The sequence below is a fragment of the Ischnura elegans genome, chromosome 10 (assembly GCF_921293095.1).
Source record: "Ischnura elegans chromosome 10, ioIscEleg1.1, whole genome shotgun sequence".
NCBI classification, from domain to species: domain Eukaryota; kingdom Metazoa; phylum Arthropoda; class Insecta; order Odonata; family Coenagrionidae; genus Ischnura; species Ischnura elegans.
The window spans coordinates 47,255,160-47,281,129 of NC_060255.1; the positions used below are offsets into that span (position 1 = coordinate 47,255,160).

The window sequence follows — 25,970 nt, forward strand, 5'->3', positions numbered from 1 at the left end:
ACAGGGTGTACAGATGTACAGCCACACACAACAAGAACTAATACTTTCAATTTAAAAATGAAACTAAAAATATGCATGTACAAACTTCTAATTCCTTCGCAGAACTTCATATCATTACTTCACCATTTTATAGAGCAAAAAATATCAGGATGAAAATGAAGCAAGGAATAAATGAAAAAATGAAACAATTTTTACACCATAGGTTTATTATTTAGACATATACATAGATATTCAAGGGCGGCGGACATAACCCTGGTTTCCAGACTGAATCAGCTGAAGACCAGCAATGTTGTTGAATTCCTGAAAAATATTAGGACAAACATTAAATGTGTTTAAAGAAACTAAATCATAATACATATTAAGTGAACCCAACATACCGATTAAATAGTCTTGACAATAATTTTATACGAGTGGCATGCAATATGACATGGATCTCAAAAATTTTGGCAGGTGTATTACACGAACACTGGGAAAAAGCACACAGAAGCACTCATCCCAAATCAGTGTAAATTTAATGTACCAAAGTCGTGAACGCACACGAAGATAAAAATCTAAGGTGCTGCCTGACTATGGACCCTTAGTATTCCAAAAATAACAAAGACAATTCCTTACATCATTATTTATGCCTAATACAAAAATGCAAAAAGCAATTCTTGCCATTTAAAAATAACCACCATCTATCATTTGACAGCAAATTTAGGCCTTTCAAGGCAATAAACCCAAATGGCTTGTAGTAGCTTCTCCATTCCATATTGAATTTTATCGTAACGAAAATTCCTTACCAGTACTTGAATGACGTCATTTTCATAGTATGTTCATAAGCCATTTTAGGCAGAAATATTGATCACGTAACAATCACCGGTCGCTTATTAACTAAAAATTTAACAAACGCAGCAATGAAAGTGCTCTCTCTTATGAGGTCCCATCGTTAGCAAAATTCAGGATCAGCAAAAGGTCATGATAGGGAAAATGGAGGGAGCAGGGAGGCAGGGAATTGAAGAAGTGTGATTTTTCATCAGGGTTAACGAAGACTTTGGTTACCAGTCTTCCAATCAAAGGCTTGAGGTCTACGTGCCATGATGGCACACAGACCAATAATTGCACTTTGAATATACGTCTGAAGATAAATGCAGGGACATGCCTGTTTGTGATTGACCTTAAAACATTATCAGCATATCGATTTTTCTTTGATCTGTCAATTGTAGTTCTACAATAAATTTAGAGATATTATTGATGTTTATTGATGAAATGGACACCTTTGTCCAGGTTTTTTCATGGTTGACGAAATTCCTTATTCATGGTATTAATTTTCTCATGGTTGAGCGGGAATCCTGTGCTTACCTCTTCAGATTTTAGCCTTCAGACAATTTGGATAGTGAATGACACCCTATGACAGTGGCAGCATCACTTTTAATAATTGTATTTAATTTCCAAATAAAAGCAAGATATCATTGTGACATCAGATTGATAGTTGACTAGAGCACTTAGTGGAAATTCATTGACAGTGACGATATGAACAGCTGTAGTAATTTCCCACACTTTTTAAATGGGATAAACAAGATCTGCCACACAGCTCTTGATAGTGTCGCAAAAAAATTACTACAGCGGTTTGTATCATTATCATGATCATCACAGCTAACCGGAGTAAGAACCAATGCTTTGTCAGAAGCGTAATAAACTTGATACAGGCGGTCCCCGACTTTCGTACACAATGCGTTCCCGAAAACGTGTACGAAAGTCGAATGTACGAAAGTCGAACCATTGACTCCATACTAATTAGGAGATACGTTCCCAAAGAGCGGAAAATACGTACTAAAACCTTTTTCTTCACGGAATTCATTTCAATTGACTTAATTTTAATAATATGTTAATAAAACTCCTCAAATCATCAAATTTCTTTCGAAAATACGCAGAAAATGCAAATAAAAGTTTAAAAAACAAGAACTCCATAGGCTATCGAGTGAAACTTCCTCTCGGCGTTTAGTTTTACATTCCACTTATTACGTCCACTATAAATAAAAAGACATGTCAAGAAGCATAATAAAATGTAGTTGTTGAACCCACACTCTGGATACCTTTTAATTTTTAAACCAAAATTCGACATTTGGCAGGTGACATATTCGTGATCGCGTATATTTCGCATGTTATTCAAAAAAGACAAAAGACAAACGGAATTCGGGTGATATTTCGTGCAATATCGTTGCTGAAGGTGTACATGAATTAAACAGCACTCAAACGAAAAAACACAATTAGAAAGAAGATCTTACTAGTTTTATTGAAAGCCATTTGATGACGTCTAGTCAACTTCTTTTGAAAAATATCTTCAATGAAGGCTGTCTTCTTCTCTTGATAAAGGAGCCTATAGCAGGCAGTTTCTCTCCCAAATAAATCACCTAAATTAGAGTCAACTACTAACAATTCCCTTTATTATATACGTTCGTATTGTTCGCATATACTGCCATTTGAAACAATTGAATGTTGGGATGCGCAATAAACATCGTGGGAATTTAAAAAAAAATTACCGACCAACGTCCGAAAGTCCGAATTTAGCGTACGAAAGTCAAGGACTGCCTGTACTGATAAAGATCTCGCGATTAGTTGAATAAATGGCAACATCACCACATGAGCCAGAGGTATGGACGGTAAGGGGTTTCATAGTATGTACTTGCTATCAGTGCTGAATTGAAATGTAACAACTACATCTAGACAAAACTTCCGGCTGTTAGTACATGCAATGGAAATGATGTTGATATAACCATCTAATGCAACAAGCTCAACCACTATTGAAGATTTTAACCAATTGCCTGGCTGTTTCCACAGCAAAATGATATATTATTACTACCCGAATACAATGATTACTAAAGAAAATTAACAAATAATTTCACGTCTCCTTTGAAAGGGTTATCCAATAATTAGGCACACAGCAGGACCCAAGGCATAGGATTACATTTAACTTAATTAAAACAACCCTTACATAAAGAAAAATTAGGGCTTTTGTAACCAAGGGATGACAGGAAGTTCAGTGAGGGATAGGGGGCAATGTTACTATATCGGAAAGAAAAATACGTAAGTATGTGTAATGTGCGTTTAACAGAGGATAGTGTACTTACTTCCAATGTTGTGTTTAAAGAGGTCCTCTGACCTCAATTTGTACATGAACATTCCAATTAAATTTGTACATAAGACCCTGCCTTTTTTTTCTAAATTTTAAAATTAGAAACGCACCTGTCCCTCTGTGGACCTGCACTGAAAAGAGCGGGGGAAGCCCGCTGGGAGTGGGCGCAGCACGCTCGTTCCTTTTTAATACATTCAGATAATCTGATTGAAAGTTAAAAAAAGACAAGCATTCCATGCAGTACGGAGTGAAACTTTAAACTATCTTTTGCAGTTATTCAAAAAGACACAAGTCACACAGAATATGGATATTTGGTGCAATATTGTCGCTGAAAGAGCAAATTTCGTACATGAATAAAACAGCACACAAACGGAAAGACACAATGTCACCTTGATTAAAGTTAACAACGCCCTCGATATTATATTTGTATTATCTGCATATTCTGCCAGATGAAACAGTTGAATATTGTGATGCACAGTGAACGCAGGAATTTCAAAAAATTACATACAGACAAATTTCCGTTAGTCGAAACTTAGCGTATGAAAGTCAAGTAAGAGGCATCAAACTTAGAACTAAGTGTGAATTGTGCGAAAGTCGAGAACCACCTCTACTTCTGATGATTCATGCCCGAGCAATAATGTTACGTACGAAGGCATGGGAGTGGGTTGCAAACAGGGGACATTGATTGGCCGAACAATATGAAGGTTTTCCACCCCCTACTTTCTGTCTGGGGACTGACTTGAATGGCTGGCTTGAATGGCTGACTTGAATGAGCATATACAGGCACACAGCTATTATGATTGAAGTATCCCACAAAGGTATTACTGCCAGCAATAAAGACAAGTTCATAATTCTGCACAAAATACAGTGATTATGATTTCCAAGGAGGAAAGTACTTTGCACATGACTGAAGTTAGGTAAGTATTATGCAGTGCATTGAAAACTTAAAAGAATTCAGGTTAAGGGTAGCCACTGGATTATCAACATGCCTCTTTTACATATATCACAGATACCAACACCGGGGTCCTGACAAAAGATGGCTACAAGGTGGCCAATTAAGTATGGTATAATTGCAACAAACCAACCACAAAAGAGAAATTGTTGAATTAATTTTGTGCAGAGTGGAAGGCTAGCAACTTCACAGATGATTATTTATATACTATGTAACTGCATCAAAATCAATTGTTTAAAAGTAAGGTTCAACTTGAAAAGGGCATGAGTTGCAATATAGCCAACCAGCCACCCATGTAATTCAATGAAAGATTTAAGACAGTGACTTAGCATAGGTACAAAGTGGCTTCATAATTATAAAAATTTAAGAGGCTAGAGACAAAAGAGAAGCACTTGAACAAGCATGTTAAAGAGCTAACTTTCCAACACCCCAGAAGACAGGCAAGCCAGGTTAAAATCTTCACACATGAAATTACAGGCAAAGAGCAGTGCATTCCTCTTAACATGAGAGATATTAGGCAAGAGTTAAAAAGCATGTGACAATGATTATTTAGATTCCCTGTCTATCACGTTCGGGCAAATTTGTTCTTTGGTTAGATAGCACTGATACCACTAGGGCAAATAAGGTAACCTTCCTTTAACATGATGAAACTTGAACAAACCTCAACTACATTTATGATTACTCCCATTTTACACATATAATAAAAATTATAAATGGCCTCAGTATTTATTAATAAATCTCCCACAATCTATTAATCCACAATGTCTAAAATCAATAGATACTTTTCTAACTGTTGGGGTAGCCTACTTCATAAAAAAATCATTTACAGAGTTTAGGATTGAAACGTTGCGTACGGATGGCGAGAATTCTTGTAATTTTTCCCCCAAACGTTCCGGACAGATGACGAAGATTCTCGTCACTTTGGCACGTCAACCTAACAATTTTGAAGCGTACAATATGTATTCATTAGTTAGTTCTCAGTTGTTGTTTGTTATTCATAATGAATTGATGCATCATAACGTTTGATTGGGTAAAGTTATATTCTAAACATTAGCTTTTTAACCATGTTTAAACCAAAGGCATTATGCCCTAATAGGCACATATTTCCAAATCGGCGTTCCTTTGAATTTAAATACCCCGGTACGCAACGTGTAAATAAATATGGGATGCTGATAGACAATTGAAAGAGGGGCAACTTGGAGACTAATCAAGCATTCTAAGATAGGAAATGCGATTAACAAATAAAATATAACACAAAATAAGTTTTACAACTCCAGGTAAAGTATGTACCGTGAAATACAAAATACTTCACGATAAAAAACTTACCAAAAGCTTCAACATCTCCTTGGTCTCAGGATCAACCTCAATGATATCCTGTTCCAGAGCAGAAATATCAGGGACAAAGTTATCCCTTCTTTCCCTTTCCTCTTCTTGTAGCTTGATTGAAATTCCTCGCACCTGACTCTGTCTTAACCTCTTCATCAAATGGGTAACAAACCTATGGAGACAATAAAAGGAACGATGAAAACACTTTCCATTCAGACTCAGATTTTGCATCATGAAGAGCCTCACATTCAGCATTAATAACTTAGCAAGTGAACGCCAGTGGGAAGTTTGTATCACACCAATTTCATTAAGGGTATCTACAACATATGCGGTACCTATAGAATAATTCTTCTCTTGATATTGAAGTTGTCGTATAGACAGAATAATGATTCCATTCGAGCATCCTATTAGTTGACCAACAATTCTGAACAAATTTAGGCAAGATTTTTCTTAGAGTCGTAACACGCTTCTGTAGTATCTCATTACCTCTATGCCATTCAATGTGTCAGGCTTTCGATTGTTTGCAAGAAACACTGTATCCACTCAAAGAATACTTAGACCAGTTTAAGGGGGGGCACAATGAGACAAAAATTCTGATAAAAACGACTATTACAATCATACAACGCCCATTACTGTAGTTTTTCAAAAAAATATATGTGGAAGAACTATCAGAATTTATTCATGAAGTAGCTCTGGAGTGCAGAGCCATAACGCTCGCCATATTAAAACTCATACTACCAGACAAATATCCCTAATCTGAGCAAGATAAGAGGTTAAATAAAATTCTAGGCAAAGTAATTGATAAAATGATTTAAAATTACTCACTGAGAAGTGATTGCATTGTATTGACTCAAGATAGGTTTGAAGCCAATAAGCTATGTCCAACATCAAAACACTAACTGCAACACACCCTAAAAAAATCATAACATTGATGATTGTTTCACCAGAACGCCGGGAAAATGAACACACACAAATGTACCACTCCCAAGTCGGTGAAAAGTAATATACCACAGTCGTGAACGCACCAAGAGATAAAAATCTAAGGTGCTGCCTGACTATGGATACAATTTTCTTGGCCAAGTGACAAGGAATATTCCTGACACATACACTATCATATTTCCTAACCAAACCTAATTAGTTAAATTTGCAAAAAATGTTTACCCCGCAGGAGTATTATTGAAAACTCAGACATAATGGGTATGCGATTTGTGGTTGCAAGCACTAGCGGATTATCGTGTACAAGCATTTTCAGGCCACAAGAAATAAAAAATTTATATCTTAAGATTGTCACATACTGCATTGATCATTAACCTTGTAAACCAAGGAGTCTATAAAATCATTGGTTCCCTCAGGTAAGAGAATTGAGTCTCCCAACAGATAATACCATCCTACTGAAATTACCATGCAAACGAGGCATTTCGAAGACGTAAAATCAGTTATTACTTCTTCCTAAGCATCATTAATCACAAGTAGGTTTAGGAGATGAACATCGCGATAAATTTGAGAACAGAAAAGCCATATGCCGCAACCATACGGTGGAAGAGGCGGCGCTACAATGGCACAATAATTTCCACGGGAATAAAAGATGGGTGCAAGACAGATGGAGAGAAAGGGTAAACTTTACCAACTGCCCATCCCCACCATTAGGTAGAAATAGATTTAAAACAATGCTACTTCCTTTGAAGCGGCCTTCCAAAAATATGGTAAAGCCAACATCACATGACAACATACGCAAACAAAAAGTGCCTCAGTCTATTTTAAGTAATAAAACAGGTGGGCGTACACGAAAAAAAACGTCAAAAACAATTCGATGGCCAAACTGGTACATGAAAAAGGGAACAAAGGCAGTGAACACACCATGCCGAATGGATCACCGATATCTTTCCTATCACTGAGGCCACTTTCCCAGTGATTAAGACATGGCGGTATTGAGAAAATTTGTAATTGCATGACACGTTAAAGGTCGTTACCATAGAATAAAAAAAAATTATTCAGATGTATCAGTAATATCTTTTCCATCTTTCTCCAATTCAGGGATGAGGGATATTGCTCAAATCAAAACATCATTAAATTTCGGTAAATTCCTCGCAATTAAGCTTGAACATCATGATAACTATTTAACAAAAGCAATCATCAACGAAATAACTGCAAGAATAACTCACGCGAATGCTTGTAGAAACGTATAAGGCCCGTACAAGGGTGGATGAAAATGAACTTACAAGAACGAAATCACAAAATTAGGTGTCACATCAGATATTGATTGATATATTTATACTAACTAAAATACTAATAACTAAGGATATATACTTCGTTCATTGATCTCCTTAGGTAGCATCCAAATGCAATACAGTTTCAGAATTCACCTACCCAGCGATCTTGTTCCTAAGTGGTTTGCTTGGAATTATAGCGATTTCTTCACATATCCTTTTATTAGTGTGGAAATCAAGAGTTAATCTGGTGTAATATTTTTCAATGATTACTCGCGCCGCCTTCTTCACAGTTTTAGTCCTAACACGACCCTAGAAAGAGAAACAGACATATAATGAGAAAAAACTTCTGAATGAAACTGCAAACATTGTAAATCGGTTTCATAAACGATAATTTAAACTTAAGGACAACTAGTTAAGCACATAAACATGAGATGATAGACAAATAAATATGATAAATTCTTTACACAACGTGCTCACCATATTGACGTCTCTCACGGAAGGACAAGGGAAACGAGTTGTGACGTGTTTCCGGTTAAAGTCATCGATGGAGTCGAGGGATCGAGTGCTGGCTATCGATACTATCGATAGTAACGACAATATCGAATATATCGATATATTATTAGTCTTTCGATTTTACTGTAGGGAGCACTGCCATCGACGAAAATGTGCTGTTATTCGCAAACATAGCGGACGACACAGCTTCATTCGGCTTTAGGTCGGTGAAGCTGGAAGTCGTCTCATTCTCCTAGTGACCTGGAAGTGAGCGTGCATCATGTCCAATCGCCTCTGTAGTTGAAGATGTTACTAAGGACATTATAATAGTAGTCATCGTTTTGTTCGTGGCGGCTGGTAGTGCAGTGTTGTCATCGCGAGTCCTACTTTATGTCAATTCTTGTGGATTTACTGGTATTGGGTTAGCACTCAAGATTGCCAGCTGTCATCTGGTTAAATCGTTGTGTATTTTTTGGTATCAGTGGGCGTGAAGTCTAACTCTGTGTACAGATACCATTTGGAATTTGCGTTCGACCCACCGACAACTTCATTACCGAAAGCTGTTGATCACGAAACATTAGTTCCTGTCCATCACAATAAGTCCTCGTTTTCATATTAATGTTTTCGTTGGCTTGCTAGTGTCTTAGATATCCTGGAAGTTAGTCTACTAAATTGGAAAAGTGTTCATCTTCATTTAGTGAGATCAGCGTTTCCTTCTCCTTTTCTTCCTGTTTCTGCTCTGCTGTTGTCGTTACTAGCAGTATTTCTTAAGTTCTTCATTGATTAAGGTGAGTTAATCTTTTTAGTAGTAGATGTTATTTGTCTCTATTGTCATCTTTAATTGTGATGAAAACTTAGAATAGGTTAGGATGAATGTTTTGTTCTTTGTTTAAAAACTATTCTGCATTTATTTACAATGTCATCATTATGCTGTCATGACCATGATATGCGCATGATAATTTTAATAAAATTGTCATATTTTAGCATTAAATGGCATCAGTAGGTATCCTTAACCATTTGCCCTTTGATTTGCTGTGTGGCATTGATAAGTGTATTTTTTGTCTATTAAGATATCTCTTTGATCTATTTTGTGTCTACTGAGTTGTTTAAACTGTCAACTTTTTACGCGTTGCAGGTATACAGTTGATATATCTTTTTGGGTTACATTCTTATTTTCTTTTGGAGTTTAAGTTTGTGTTTGGGTCTGCTCCAAAATAAAAGTAAATCTGTTATGTTATCCTTATTTAATGATCGTTTATTAAGCTTTATGATCAAACAAATTGATTTGCAAATACTGACCATCTTAATTTTATTTTGCAGAGATCATCGGTACCTGCAACGTCCATACCTCGCTGGTCATCATGAATCTTCAATCAGTGATATGGTGGTTTTTGTGCTTGTGTTTTGTTTTTAATATTTTTATTGTGGAGTGCCGTCAGCGGCCTGTTTATGTGAACCAATTTGCGGTTTATATACCCAGTGGTCCGGACGTCGCGGATAAAGTTGCTGCCAAGTATGGCTTCAAGAATCTAGGACAGGTGAGTTATATTCTCTAAACCATGAGTATTGTAAATTGAATGTCTTCAGTAGCTGTGCTTTCACGGAGAAAGCATTTGCGATCGTCAGGCTATCGTTTCAGCTTCAAACGACAGTTTTCTGTACTCCGCGCACCGGCTCCTTTCACCTTCCGCCGAGACCCGGCGCTTTCTCCCGACTGCCAATCCTACCGTCTCTCGGAGTCCTCCGTGTGAGCGACTCGACGCTCTCCGCTCGAATGAAGGCGTTTCCACTGTCGTCGTTCTCAAATGTTTGTATTACCTTGATATTTTACATGTGGGATGTGAAGGAATTATCAATTTCCATATGTATTTTTGTGTTTCAAGAAGTAGAAATGAAGTTATTTGGTCCGTATTTCTGCATGTATAGTGAACTTTACTTATTAGCCATGGGACAATCGTCTATCCTCATTTTGCTTGTAATAGTTGAGTGAGGTGTTGCCTTTCTTAGCAAATTAGAAAAATTTCAATGGTTATATTGGTCGATCTTCGCCTTACGCGGCGATTTTCCCCGTTTTGTTGTCGTAGAGATTGTTAGCTGGCGTGAGACATAAGTTTCTAAAAAGTTTATTTAAATACCTTCGTGTACGATCATGATTAACGTTAGCAATCCATGGGGCTATTTCCTGTCACTTGGAATTTTCAGTTCCAGTCGCTATATGAAGTAAATTTTATTTTATTGCCTTCTTTTTTGCTTCCGCGGTGTTTCCTAAATAATTTTTCTTTGGTATTTTTCGTTTAGCTGTAGAAGTACTGACATAGAAATGTAGGAAAAAATACTTTCGATCTATGGAATATTTTGTTCATAGACTACCGCGCCTCCTTCACTAATCACTTAGTTGCTTGTCGTGGAGGAACTGTAAGCAGAGTGTGATGGTTTTGTAGGTTCAAACCGTAAATGCATTTGCGTGATATTTTATCCACTGATTATTACTGCTTTTATTAGGAATCCCGAACAGTCCTCTTCACAGCAGAATACAGAGCAGCAGTTAATATTCTATGGTTATATGGGTAAGTCGAAATAATGTTCCGCATTTGACGAATTATTATTGTTGGTCTATTTTTTTAGTAGTCCTGTTCGATCCAGATGACCTTTTGCATGTATTGGAAATACTGATCCACTTACAGTGACCCGTGAAGTGTCTTATTTAGCATTTCATGATTGGGGTCGGGTGTGAAAATTGTGTCTCTCATAACTTACCTCTTTACCTGGCGCTTAAAACGTACTTCTTTAGTGCCTAATTTTTTTACCCGATTTCCGATGGTACAATCATGACAGTTTTGCATTGTGAATTTATTATTGCATGCATAGTTCGATCTAATCAAAAGTTCGGATGTAGCATATGGACTGCAAGCGTATCATAATGTTGGTGAAGGACAGTAGCCGCTGGATTTTGTCCTGCTTCGAGGCGTAGAGTAGAGACGGCTTTGGATTCAGGAGACACTCAACGAATCCTGTCATTACCCGTGGGACATCTAGGGATGCTAGGATCACCTGTAACCTTGAGCTCTAGATTCTAAGTTCCGTCCAGAACATATCAGAACATATTCGCGTCGGACTTGCGGGTGTATGGATATGCTTTGCTGGGTGGGCGTTGCTGCGAGACACATTGACGATTCTTAGGATTACAGTTGTTGTGACATATGATAAGGCTTTCCCCGTGGTGCAAACGGGTCTTGGAGCGTGTATTTAGGCCGTGCCATCTCACGCCCACCCATTCTCACATGAGTTCTAGCAATCCACCGCTTTAAACGACGCAATTTTGACTGCGCCTTCGTACATACGTAAGATTGTGCAAGTACGTGCCTCGTGTGAAACGGCTTAATATAGATTAAAAACAGCCCGCTCCGTGCTCTACGGTCCTCGGGCAGTCGGATCGTACCTCAGCTGTATAGCTGGACCTTCTCCGAGTGCAATTTTGCTGGTTTCGTTTGTTCTGGCTACACACCGAATGGTATAGGATTCGGTGGGTGATGCACGATGAGTGATATTCAGTCGTACCGAAGTCAATTCCCAATTGGCTGTAACTGTTACGTCCTCTCTATCAAGACATAATCGCTCGCTTGCATAGTTGCCGCCATGCCTGTGACGCGGCAGGACATGCCCGAATTTTTACTGATAAGCTCGATATAGTAGTCTTGAAAGTCATTTCACGGTTTAGGGAAAGAGGTGAATTTCATTGGTATCGGCCTTTCTCGCTAATCTTGAAGTATTCCAACTTTCAATCAATTATGGTTAGGCGTGCTTGATTCTGGTCGTCAATACCGCGAATTGCTTCGCTTCGTAAAACAAAGCATATCATTATTGAATCCTTTTCATCGACCGATTTTTTTTGTATTCAGGCCATTCCGTTCCCGCGTGAGTATTAATTTCTGTCGGAGGGGAATGCCGTTATTTTCTTCACAAGTGAAATCTCAATATCGTGGTTAAGTATAATATTCATTTATGTATAGAGTACACTATCTCTCGCGGTCTCCCCTTCAACGGCGATTCTTATAATACGTGGGTTTGGCTTTATTTACCCCCGGAATGATTGCATCCCGCAAGGACGGCTGCAACCGATTCGTCAGCATCCGTGGGGCTCGTATGCGATGCCGGCAGCCGATCGCGGTGGAAGGCCGCTTAGAAAGTGAACGACACACATTTCTCGAAGCTAGATTTTCCTTGTAGAGGAATCCAAGAAACGCTGGCATACGTTCGCGCGGTCGCGAGCTTTCGGAAAGAATGGTAGTTGGAAGACGTGTATGGTTGCAATTTTTTTGCTCGTTTGGAGGCGTTCCTCCTGACTTTCACTGGCAGGGGAAAGGAGACAGTTCTCGGCTACTGTCATTGAGCAAATCATTGTTGTTCAAGAATGCTTGATTTGCTGGCAAATTTTGTGCGAAATTAGGTTGTGGCTATGAATTCGCTCTTTGTTCTTATCCGTGTTTCGCTATGTCGGAATGAGAAACCGCTATAGATTCGGCAATTATTTTAATGGTGCCCTTTGCTGATGTCGGCCATTTGTGTGGTGGAATCATCTTCCTTTTAGTTGATCGCTATGAATACTTAAACTCTTCGATCAGGCATCTTTCCCGTTCTTGCTCGTGTGGATTGCGTGTTTGTTCGAAATACCCTGTTTTGTGCGTGGATGCTAAATGCTTTATCGTTTCCGCTTAGTCTTCCATTGTAAATTTATAATTTTTGAGATTTTAACATTGTGGTGTTTTTGTTGATTTCGTCTCGCTCTTTGGGTTGAAATAAATCTTGATGAATCGAAAGAAATTTTTATTTTCCTTTCGCCGTAAAACTAGAGTTTTTCATTGAATATGCTATTCAGTAGGTATTAGGTGCTATTGGTACGATAGTGAGGTTATTTCACTTTTGCTATCTCTTTTGTTAAATGAGCTAACTCGTGTGCAGATTGCGGCGATGGCCGAAACGTAACCAGCTAACTCGAATGCATCAACGTGTTTCATGGAGCTATGTAAGACAAGTTTTAATTTTTTTTCAAATAAGGAACAGTTTCGGAGAAAAAAATACTCTTTGTTAACTCTTTTTCCCTCGGTTTCCAACGCATATCATTATTGGATACCTTTTTACTTTTCCTCATATGATGTGGAGACATTTATTTAAAAATTTCATTTATTAGGAGATGAGACGCGTATTATATTCAGTAAATGATTACTTTCAGATACATGTTAATCCACTTTATATCAAAACTGCGAGGATTCTATTGAACTACGTGAGCGATTAGGATACTTCCGTATGAATCATTTTCCGGTTGGTAACATTAATCGCCTAAATTCAGCTGCGTTGTCATTGTATATGAGTAGTGGCCTGTGTAAGCTTTGCTATATTCTGTTGGTGGCAGAATATTTTGTTGATTAATTTTCATTGCCGGTCTTTTTTTATGCCTCTCTGTGATGGCTGAGTTGATGTCAGTACATTTTCGGATTATGCTTTTTGCAGTTATTTGATGTGGAGAATAAAAATCCTCTTCTTGAGTACTTGAGTAAATAAGTATCGTAGTATCGTGCAATCGACACTCGATGGGCGACGGGCAAGAAGGTGACGGGAAATGGCCTCGGTTGTCCACGCGGAGCGAATGGAAGGGGATGTGATGTAATAAGAAATGGTGAACGGTGGCCGTGATGATGGAAAATGAAGGAATAGCAGAGATGGAGTGAAGGGAGCGATTAATAAATGAACACATTTTTCTTACCTTGAACACGTGAGAGTCAATTATGTGTGGTGAGGCCGGGAGTCACATGCGTTTCGGTTCTGTAGTCGAAACTGTCTTCGAGCTTATTCAGAGAAAGCTGTTCGGTTGTCTTTTAAAAGTTTTTCCCCCTTGAGTATGCGGAAATTGTTAACTAGTTATTTAAAAAAGCATCGTATAGTCTATCTAATCCGATTTCTGTGCGCCATTTGCTTTATCTCAATAGTATCCATGGGCAGGAGTGGATGAAGTTTTTTTTTTTATTTCTGGAGGAACTCGCGTGAAAAAAATTGTGACGAAAAGGTTTGTACAGTTATTAATGAACGTGTGTATAATGTGATGATCCTTACGAAATAGAAACACGTTAGCGGTATATGCCTCTAGTTTCATGGAAATTATGCGGGTTTGCATCTTTCGAACTCTGGGGAAATCTGATCCACAAGGGTATCTGTTCAAGTATACTTCCTTCTATCTTGCAGAAGCATTTAATTTTTTTTCACTTTTTAAATTAGGCATGGAAATGGAGTGATACTCATTATAACTTATTGATTATGATCTGTGTGTGGTGTCTCTAAATTAAGCCTTCACTCACATCATTCGTCGGGTTCCATGTCCTTCGGAATGTTGCTTTTTATTCATATTTTGTTATTCAATGTGACATAACTTATTTTCTGGCTTACCCTCTATGACTTTTGGCATGGGTTGTCGGGCAACCTTTCCATCAGGGTCAATCGGAAGGCATCGGCCGCCATTACTCTCTCCCTCTAGTGTTCCTTTCGATATCCAGCAAATTTATCACTACATAACATTCTTATCGTCGAGGTTGTACTGTAAAATTTAATTCACACTTTTTCTGCCCGTAAACGTTCCTCAGTAGGTATCTTATATTTTCATGTTATGTGTCCGGATTTATGTATTTCATTGTGTCTTTGTGAGAAGAGATACCCTCTAACATATTCAAATGTGATGGTCGCGCTTGCGCTGTAGTGCTCATTATGTGATGTATGTCCAATTTCCCAGCGACTAATGATTTTTGTATCAGTTTCCTCCCTGGTATTATCGCTTTTATTTTCATTTCAGTCGAATCGGTGACTTTTCCCTATGGCCTGCTATGCTGTGACTGTTTTTTCGGTGTGTAGTGGTGTAATAGTGTCGTAATTTGTTGCACATCTTAGGTAGATCATTCTTGGTCGTTTCGAGGTCGGAAGTATATTTGACGTCTTATTGTAGTTCGTACAAGCCGCTATTCACGGATAATGATCATGCGAATGAAATCATTCGCCGTGTATAACGGATAAATTCGCGAATGAACTGTCATGCGTATGATCATTCACCGTGTATAGCGGCCTTTAGGCTTGCCTTTTAGGCAGTAATTGCTTCGCTGGGATCACTTATTATCAGCTAAATACTCTGCTGTAAGCCGCACATATCGCGACGTGGCAAGGTGGCGCAGTTCAAGTCCTTCACAAGATCATGGCTGCCTTACGGGTGTGAAGTACATGGCAGTACTTCCCTTACTAACGTCAAACGGTTAGGAATGTTCCAAAATAAAAGTCAGCGCTACATCGCAAACTTATTCCGGTACAATAATGAGATGTCTGTAAAGAATTAAGAGCAGTGTGTATTCAAATACATGGCTACAAGTCCCAAACGTAATAGAAGTTTGGTTTATCGCAAGAGAATATTTTAGGGTGAGCCTAGGACTCCCCTGTAGATACGCCCCTCTCTTCCCAGGGGTGTATCATACTCCCCGAACTCAGGTCATACACCCCCTCCCTCTCAGATTTGATGCTAAATCCGCTCCTGGTGGTAAGAGCGTATTAGGATATGCTTACGCCGTTTTGACCGAAATGAGCGTCTGATTCTCTGCCATTGTCCCTTGCTTTGGGGGTGACGGGTGTAGATTTGAAGCGGATAATGAACAGCGCAGAAGGCCACGAACTAGTATAGTGTAAATGGAGTTTCGCTGTATCACCATCCGGAGACAATCTTTGGTCTGAGTTCCGTCGGTATCTCTTCCTCAAGCTGTCGAAAAAGGCCCACTCGTCAGTCCATCGCGGGCCTTGTCGCGGTTTCGCTCGCTTATCCCGATTTTGTGGCCGGCGGTGACTTCCTCAGTTTTGGGAACCGGGTCATCGAAAAGTCGCGAGGGCATTCCGATGTGTGTTTCGTCCCGACGAGACGGCTTACGCCACGCGAGAAAAACAAGGCGAAATCCTTGCGATTTTCTCAAGGCTGGCTTGTATCCCCGCAGAGTGAAGTGAAAGCGCGCTTTTTTCGGTTAAATCAATAAAATGTCATCTCGCATTTATTTAAGCGCATGCTATTCCTCTATCGTATGCGGAGGTAATGTGATTAGCGTGATGTCAATTTGGGATGTGGTGTGCCGTATTTTTTCAGATGCTTGTTTTTTTAATATATTTTTTAATGCCCATTGTGTGGCCAAGATCGAGTCTTTTCTGGTCTCTTTAAGCTCATTTTATAGGAAAAGGTATTTCCCGAGTGAAGCCGTATAAGGAAGTGCACCTGGTAAGTTGATTAGGCATTTTCGACGTTTCAATGGCTGACTCTTCCATAGTCAGCATCCTGAGGACTATGCAACGCTATAAGGACAATGGCAGATTCCGTCATTGAATTGAGGATAATATCTGATTGAGTTACTTTTCGGATTTTGTTTTAACCCCTCGAAGTTATTCCGTGGAAGATATACTCGATCTACGTGGCCCAACAACGTTGCTTGCCAGCGCCTAAAAGACCCGAAGCTGCTGTTTTTCTCTTCTTTTAATCGTTTGCAATTATCTTGGGTCAGTACGGCACAATTCCTGGAAGAACTCCCTAGAGGCCCCCCTTATACGCCAGAATTGAGTATTAAGTGTTTTGAGTGGGAATTTTGTTTATGTTCCGATCCAGTGGTACTGTATCTGTCCCTCACGCTGTCAAAAAAGGCCCACTTGGCTTATAATCAACAGTTTCATCATGGTTAGAAAGCCTAAGTATTGAATTCGCTTGTATCAGTCTAGGGATCACCTCAGTCCGTCACACCGCGATTTTTAACTATTTTGCATTGCTATACGTCATCATCGTATATTTTTTCTCTCTTATCCGCCAGTTCTGGGACCCCGAGCGATTGAGGTTTCCCAGAATTCCGCATGTATGATGCAAGAGTACCGTCATACACGTTATGTTGCTAATATTAACGAGTATATATATTTTTGGTCATATCGTATGGAAGCACTTAGTCTACGTACACTTTAACCTTCCTGTGCTATATAACTACGTATCCTCAATATATAATGTATATGGGTGTGACCATATGGCCGAGGTTAGCGTGAGCCGTATAGTTAAGTATCATCGTATGGTAATTGTTAATGATGCACATATGCATAATTCACGGAGAATGCACCCGATCATCGTTGTCTCTTCCAATGAGTGGGGACTCAGTATCGCGGCGGTAATACGTTTATACCCCACATTGACTCTGTCTTCTTCTAGGTTTTGAATCCAATGAACGAAAGTCGTTTATGCTGTGAGTATTGGATTCGGCTAGTCTTTGATAGGGAAATATCTAATCGATGGCTGGTGGAAAGTATCTGTTGACATTCACACTTGATGGGTATTGAATACTAAGTATAATTAATTTAACTAAGCCCGTGACAGTTACTCCGAAGGTTCGCCATGAATGTGTAGTCTATGATACCAATCCTGAATTTTCTTCGGGAATCCATAGTATAATAAGCTCTTATAAAATTTTTTTTTTTTTAAACCAGCCTTTATATTTAGATTACAGGGGATGAGCAACGTTTATATATGACACAAAGCAAAAAAAACTCAGTGACCCCGAAAAACCAAAAGTGACGTATTAAAAAAGTCACTATATTTATTAAATTTTCAGTGAATGGTAAGCCCCCTATGTTTCAAAATGCCACCCCTATGCTTTTAAATGCCTACCCCTATGTTAAAAATGCCACGAAACACGAAAATCGACCATTTGGAACTTCTTAGATCAAAAACATGTTTTGGGGGGGGGGTTGACTGGGGGGTGGTTAAAGGGGGGTTGGAGAGAAAAAGTTATATTTTCATGTATTGTCATCGGAAATGAAGAAGTGTGCAAAATTTCAGCGTTTTTGCTTCACAGGAAGTGAGTCAAATTTGAGTTACAAGATTTGTACCAGACAAACAAACAGACAGGTTGGTGAGTTGATATAAAGGCTGGAATAAATTAGGACCTCCTGGTTCTTCTTCGTGTCTGTAAGACTTTCATTCAGGAAGAATAAGACGATAAGAATGGGCGGAACTATGCATTTCCATCCCTACTATCATAGGGTGCGTATTAAATATTATGCCCCCCTGGCTTGGCGGCTCTAGCCCTCCCCAAAACCTGGCAACATAACTCCCCGACAACGTAAGACTTACGTGCTTAATTTTCACGAAATTCGCTCGTGTATTTAACTAGGTTTCTATTTGTTCGGCGTCTCTCCCTTCCCTAATTTTTTACATTTTTTAAAATATTATTTTTATCTGTTTTATTTTTACTATCACTTCCAAAGTCACGTCCCTCTCAAAATTTTCGATGATGCTCTATGGACTATAGACCCCGTGGGCACCCCGTGGTGTTTGAACCGCTAGGTAAAATTTTCAAGCGAGGAAGACTCGATGTAAAGGTACTCAACGGGTGCGTTTGAGATTTTTAAGCTCTTCGAACGAAGAAATGGAATTCTCATGAATCATCTCGAGAATTTCTAACGCAATAACCATTGTAGCGTGCTTATTTCAGTAGTATAAATGAAACCCCTGTTTTTTATATGCTGCCTTTTTTATTACTACGCCTTAATTACATTGGCGCATAATTGATATAAGTTTCTTTTGGTGACGCTGATAAATTATTTGTAATTTTTTTATCCAATATACCATGCCATGGCGGTCTGTTATCCTCCAACATTGAGAAACATTACCTCCTCGTGACGGAGTAAGGTGCCGCTGCTCCTTGCATCAAGAATTTGTGGCATGGTGCAAGTTTTTGTGGGCGATGTTTATGCTGTGAGTACGCGTGTCTTGTCAGAGGACACTTGGTCGATGATGGGAGGCAGCCATCGTCAACCCCTTCGTTTTTTTGGGGGGTGCATTTGACATCCGCCTGTCGATGGCCTTCGATGGATATTATTTCTCGTCACAAGTGTGGCTCCGTGTGCGTCAGAAGCTGAACGTGATTTCGTGGGGTTTTGTACTCTCCTGCTGACTTTTTTGTTCTTCCGTTGAAAATTAACCCTGTGTGTGCGTGGAATCACCCGAGTCGGTTGTTTGATACATGCATGTGGGCAAATTTGGTGGCTCATAAATCAATTTCCTCATATTTAGTTAAGTGTGCATGCGCGGTAAGTAGGCGGTGAGGTTACAGCACGTGCAATTCGTTCGTGAAATGGGCAGAGTTCTGTGGATGTCAGTTTTCTTAGTTTCCATTCTTGGTGTAATCGCTCTTACTTTTCCCCTCCTCTCTTCCTGTAGAGATGCGTCAGAAATATGGAAAATTGGCGGCGGCATATATGTATAAGCAGGTAGTTATTCACAAGGACATGTCATGAAGTATCGCAGTAGTCGGTTTCCTTGGGTGTGATTTTTCCATTAAGTCATTGAGAGATAGGTCAGCGAATTCGATAAATAGGAAGTGATATGTCTGCATGCGTGTATTTGTTTTCACATCTTATTACATACATTATTCGTTGGAGTTCGTGACGGAAGTTGAATCTTGTTTACATATCCGAGAAACTTCCGGGACGCGCGAAGCATGTGATATTTGTATTGTTTTTCGGAGATGAGATGGCGGATTAGTTGGGATGGAGTTTTGCGCGTGGATTCTTAAAATTCGCCCTGGGTTGTTATGGTATCAATTTCTCGAATTCCTTAACTGTTTTCTTCGTAAGTAGCGTTTCGTGTTGTGCGTGTAAATCAGCGGATGCGTTTGTGCCTGCTATTCAGCGGATGCCTATGCTTAGAAACGATCATCGGTCATTGTGCTCGTGTTTTGGAATACATTTTTTCATAACCATGAAATACGCGTACAGCGTTGTGCGTGTTGGTGAACAATGTACCCTCACCCCCCTGTAATACACATCCCTTAGGCAACCCATAGGGTACCTATGATGTTCTATTAGGTAATTGCCGGAGTAGGTACTGGGGAGACTTTGTACGCCTACTGGTCAAATAATTTACGAATAAAGTTATATTATACGCAATTAATTTTTTTACAGCGATCCATATGTTGTAATGAATAAAATGTAATGCAAAATATCTGCTTCTAATTCCTGCCTCCCTAAAATTCCAACTTCCTATAAATCCGTTATTTCATAAATGAATATGTCCCGCAGAACTCGATTGTGGTGGCCATACTATTTTTAATTTCGTTTTTTTATCGTTTTTTCCATGCATAGCCTTATGGAATTTTGTCTCTTTTAATTGGTAGTACTACCAATACTTATTTTATTTCTGCTTTGCCGATTGAACCTGTGGTATAATATGTCCTACGCCCTACGTCACTGCCTGTAATCGTCATTGATATCGTTCTTTATTTATATAGCTCCTCTTGAGCGATCTTAGTTTACGTTTCATGGATGTTCATTGATGATACTCTTCTCTAACAAATTTTGAATACTTATATCTTATGGCAGATGGGGATTTTCGTTATATTTATTTATTGCATTGAAATGCAATACCCCTCTTTTTCTCTCGTCTGCAATAGTAAGAAAATGACTTAGATACGTGTTGCGGAGGCGTACATCGGAATTCATGCAATCAATTGCCTAATTCCACGCACTGCTTTGCACGCCGGATGTAGCCCACCAATTCGATGGTTTATGGTGCATGCTCTTTTTTGGCAGATTTAATCCTCAATGCCTTTTTTATACTGGAGGCAGAAGTTACGTTGAGTCATGTAGGCGGTAACCTACTCGTGGTGATACCTCTCTAGTAAGAATATGACCGATTTTTATTGGAATTTATACGATAATTCGCTTTTTATTAATATATGATACATATTGATCGTTCCATCCCGCTATGCCCATTCTTGGGTCCTCCGTTCCCAAATGATTTTCCTGAAAGGGCATTCGGTGGTTTTCATAGTCTCGTTCATGTTGTTTGGGGCGATATTTCCGTCTCCTATCCATTGTTTGAGGGGAAGGGGGCATGGCTTCCTGCTTGGATGCAGCATTGGTAGTCATGGTGATCCTCAGGGTCACCTTTGCTTGGCTGTTGGTAGTGAGATTTGTGCCCGTATTTTTTTTGGAAGTAATTTTATCGGCGTATTAGCATTCCGCTAGTTCACCTGTCTTTCCGTTCGCTTAAAAATATATTTGTTCTGGCGCTTCGGTGTGGATCGATCGGTTGTCGGTTGTTTGTATCGAGCCATTTACGTATTCCATTAATTACCGATTAGCGCGGGGATTTAAAGGGAAAGAGCTGAAACGAGGAGAGTTGTGAAGAGTCTTTTCCCCTCCTCGCTAGGATCTGCTGGGTCTCCTCACGTACGAGCCGTGAGCAACCGGTATTCAGCGTAAAGAAAGCTTTGTTGATGAGCTGGAAGGCTATATAGGGGTGGGGGAAAAGGAGTGCTTGGGTGACAAATCCTATCCCACCCATGAGCCAAGTGTAGTTTCCTGAGATAATTAAGGGTTGTGTAAAAATATGTCATTAATATAGTGGGATTTAGGGCGTTTCTCCGCGTGTAAGTGCCTTTCGATGACAAGGCATTTTACATATATTCTTAATGACAGGTTATTATAAAAAATATTTTATATTAATGTATAACTTGGTATTTAGTTAGGAGTATCGTTTTTATGAACATTGATTATGTCTTTCTCAATACGAGGGTTTCAACCTCGAAGATTGTTTTGCGTGGTTGAGGGTATAGCACACCTAAGTTTATGCCACGGGGGTTTTACGCCGAGATTCTGGTTCGGGGGCACTCTTTTCCCTGGGCCACCGAACATTTCAAGGATTTTCACCCCGGATGTCGGAAGGCTTTCTCCGGGATTTGAACCTGAGAGACTTCGAAAAGATTACTGGCATTAAGCCAAAATGACTTTTGCGTTTTACGGGTCCAAGTACTGTTAAGCACCCTTAACAGTACTTGAACCCGTTTACATAGCGATCCAGTTCTTAATTCGTTAGATCATTGGTGCTATAGTAGAGTCGTGCTACATTTGAAGGCGTCTCCGTGTACATTCAGGTATTGTTCATCCTTAATAATACATAGTAGAGACGTGGACTTTTTAACTCTACTATCTGGGTAGTTTTAAGCTCCAATAAGTGGAATTAAAACACAAACTCGTAAAGTGGCAGAGTTTCAAGAATGACAAGAATTTTGTAATTATATATTAGGTGCAAAAGGAGGCCTTGGTACCTCGTAATCAGATCACAGTTAGTAACGACACTTCGTCTCGACGGTGTTGCTTTGACTAGTCCTGTTTGAATTCTGTACCATTTTTTTATATTTTACAAAATCTAAATTACCCCCGAAAACAGCACAAAGAGGCCTTTTACAACAATTAACATTAGACAATAACCTCAGAGTAAGGATGACAATGACGCACCTCCATGTCATGGATATAGGGGCAAACTGTTCAGGCAGGACTCGAACCCGCGACGTTCGGTATGGTAGGCGAAAACTTATCCCCCCGCCACCGAGGGAGGCCATCGGTTTTTGTCGAGGCCGATTTTTTTGCTCTTTGTTATTTTCGAAATTCGCGGTTCCGCTGCTCGACTCCGCAGCATTTTGTTTACGAGTGTGGGCGCAGTCTTTTCAAATCGGATTTTGCGACCCCCGTGGTAGGTGGCGTCAACGCGGCTGAATGCAATTCTTGCGCCTAGTCTGGGTAAAGGGAATTCGGCCGAGTGACCGTCGATCGGCGTGTATGCAAGTCTGTTACCTCGCTTTCTAGGGACCGGCTGTTTGGCCCCTTTTTTGCATCATCTTTGTTTTTAGTTGGGCGTGGCTCCCATGTTTGGGATCTCCGGGATGACCTTTCAGTTTCACGAAGGTCACTGCATTAATTGGTCAAGGGTTCATGTACGCCTATGATGCTATCCTAGTCCAAGCTTAATTATTGTTTGACTCTATTCCGTTCTGATTAAGCTCCCAAGTGAGGGGACTAACCAGCTTGAGCTTCTTGCGTGTAGTGCTTTTGAAATGTGAATGTTGTGTGAGCCTAAGTTTTGCCTTTTTACTGATATATTGATCATTAATCTCGTTATCATTCGATCAACCAGGCATTAATTCCCAGATATTACCGCATATATAACTCGGATATATCGCCTAATTATATTTGCTTGATAGAAGGAAGAAAATGCTTTATTTTTAAATTCACAGCCATATAATGAAGTTCGTTAAAGCATACCTATCCCGCAGTTGACCTCTTTTCGACAGCGAAGCTGTATTAGTACACCGATGAAGCATTTGATCCAGGAATTAGGGTGAAGATGTACAAGCTATATTGAAGGATAGTTTGATTGTTAGTACTGTTAGTTCATTGTAACTACTAAGATGAGGAGAATAATAACATCATCTTTTAAAATTTCGACATGGTTTATTGTGTGTTTGTTCCGTCTCATTTTATTTTTTCTCGGATGGACGAAAATTATGTGACACCGGTACCTTCTTTGGTAGTATGTTTATGCATAATCGTTCAATAACCTGAATGTACTTTGGTGCTAGTACAATGTAATTTGAAGCAATTGTATCGTAGTGTTTCCCCGACTTCGAAATTTCTCGATTTTGTTACTAATTGTAGTTTGTGTGCGTGTCTCTTGTTCGGAAAAGGTAAATAATGCCACCTTGGCTAAAAGTCCTGTGAAAGCTGTAAACATGAATGGATGACAAATATTCGTATTCGGGACATCCTTTAAGTGCACGTATACTTACTTCATCGCCTGCGCATGGGACGAGGATTTATCTGGAAAAAACATACGAAATCACGTTAACCCAAGTCCTCTCTCTCCCAATTTTCAATGTCCCGTAGAATTCATTCTAAGTTATTATATATAATTTTATCCTCAAGTAATCAAAGTCCCGTCAATTGTCATTTTATTTTGTAGCACATGAGTTCGATGTTTCATTGTTGGCCTCTGCTTTCAATGGGTGCGGAACCACCTTTAGCGCACTTCTGTGTATTTACCCCGATTTACCCTGAGGGCGCATCCATCCATGTAGGTTTGTCAGTAAAGAATGTTATTCCATCCATCATCTTTCACTGAACGATTCTGCCATTGCCATTGCTATGTTTATTTGATCATTTCGTCAACCACAGATGGCTGGGGCATTAAATGTGTCATCGCGATCGCTCGAGCGATGACTAAGAAATTATTATTTTTTGCGAGGAAAGATTACGCTGTGATGAAATGTTTTTTTATCGAGTTCTTAGGTTTAACGTTCCGCGATAGCTGAGGTCATATCTCCCTTGTTGCTTGCAACTTGGCTTACAGGGTCCTCACCACGTGGCTGAATGTTAAAATCAACCCACCGAGCCCAACTAGTCAGCGTTGTGGAGACATATTGTGACGAAACGGGAATCAGTGTTTCCATTTGTTAGGTCTCATTTGTTAGGTCTTCGCCCCCCGTCTAGCGTAGCTGAGGATTTCGGTCTTGTTGAAAGAGAGCCAACATTCATCTATGTTTTTCGCTCTGTAAGCCAAAACGGGCTATTTTTCGTTTTTATATCTTCTCTATCCAAAAAATATATATCGTGCTGTATCGTGCTTTCTTAGGTTCGCCCAACGTGCGTGCACATATCATTTTACACTTTATCACAAGAACGCGTGCTTACAGTTGGCTGAAGTTGACCTCAAAAATATCTTATTGATATGTTCAAAATTACAGAAAATTTATTAGTAGTTGCCTTACTATAATCTTGCAATCTGCCCTCCCTTTTGTGTACGAATGCATTATGTTTTCATGGACATATTCATTCCAAAATATTTGTGAAATATATTTTTCTATTTGAAATTCCATCGTCCCTTTTTTTAATTGCAAGTTTTTTTTTCTCACTAAGATTATTTTCCTTCTTAAATTAATTTAATAAGCTTCGGCGTGGCTTTTTTATGTGCTGGAAAACTGTTGTTTGAATTTATTTTTGTTGTTCTCTCGCTTGGCGTATCGTCTTCAATTGTGGCTGCTGAGGTATAATAGAAACGGTATTGTTCCATGTTTACCGGAATTTCACCTGCGTGTTACTGTGTCTCCCTTAATTGCCCATTATATTGAAGCATTTGAGACGTGCGTAGTTATCACCGTGTTAAACACCATGTTTACCTGTGCCTCTCCTTAATTATTTGTCTCTTTTTCCATTGTTTTTCCATTTGTCTTAGCTCTTTTTCCATTGTTAACATAGGCAGATTTAGGGGAGGAGCACGGGAACGTGCCCCCCCTGACGCTTAAAAAAAGACTAGATTTAAATGCGGTTGCCATTGCGTTCGTTTTGTTTTGTTTATTAGGGAGCCTCAATAATTTAATTTCATATTAATAACTTTCATGTTATGATGAAGAGACTATTTCGCACAGATAATTTAGTATGTTCTATTTAAATCTCAAATATGAGAAGACCTTTTGGCTGTCAGACCCTTGTGCCCATTCCCCCCAGAAAAAATCCTGGATCCGCCCTTGATAGTCAATAATTGTTCTTGCACTGCTTAATCCCACTTTCAATACTCGTATCCCCTAATAGCTCAGGATCGAGTAATTGAAAACCGATTTCGCTCTCTCGACACCTCCGGTAGTGACAGTGGATGGATTTTGTATCGAATCGATCGAGTGTGTGTAGTGGATGAGTCGCAGGTGAAATTACGCCCGGTATGCTAATGGCGTTTACTTTTCTCTCCGTTTCCCTGGGGAAGGATTAAGTGGGTGTAAAGGAAGAAGGTGAGCAAGGGGGTGTGGTTTTCGAAACTTGCACCATTAGAAGGTCTAAAGTAGTTATAGAAAGTTGGATTAGTTAGAAAAGCCCGTGAATCACGAGAAACCCTTTTTTCGTCATCCCAACATTCTCCCGCCAAATCCGGATTTCGTATACTGGATTTAGAACTCCGTCGTTTTAACTTTTGTGGTTATTTCCCCTCAAGAGTTTTTGGCGTTGG

At 39.4% G+C, this 25,970-nt stretch overlaps 1 protein-coding gene and 1 long non-coding RNA gene across 2 annotated transcripts in view; one reads left to right on the forward strand and one right to left on the reverse strand.

The window, feature by feature from the left end:
• Positions 1-185: 185 nt before the first annotated feature.
• LOC124166895 (40S ribosomal protein S17) lies at positions 186-8,199 on the reverse strand. Its single transcript, XM_046544605.1, has 4 exons — positions 8,081-8,199; positions 7,761-7,912; positions 5,394-5,565; positions 186-300 (listed from the first exon to the last, which is right to left on the reverse strand). Exons 1-4 carry the CDS (start codon positions 8,081-8,083, stop codon positions 232-234), a joined length of 396 nt encoding a protein of 131 aa, XP_046400561.1. The 5' UTR covers positions 8,084-8,199; the 3' UTR covers positions 186-231.
• A 58-nt stretch (positions 8,200-8,257) lies between these two features.
• The window catches only part of LOC124166897, a 422,752-nt gene continuing 405,039 nt past the window's right edge, over positions 8,258-25,970 (forward strand). The window contains exons 1-2 of the long non-coding RNA XR_006866539.1: positions 8,258-8,883; positions 9,416-9,633. This is a non-coding gene — a long non-coding RNA (uncharacterized LOC124166897). The remainder of the gene's footprint in view (positions 8,884-9,415; positions 9,634-25,970) is intronic.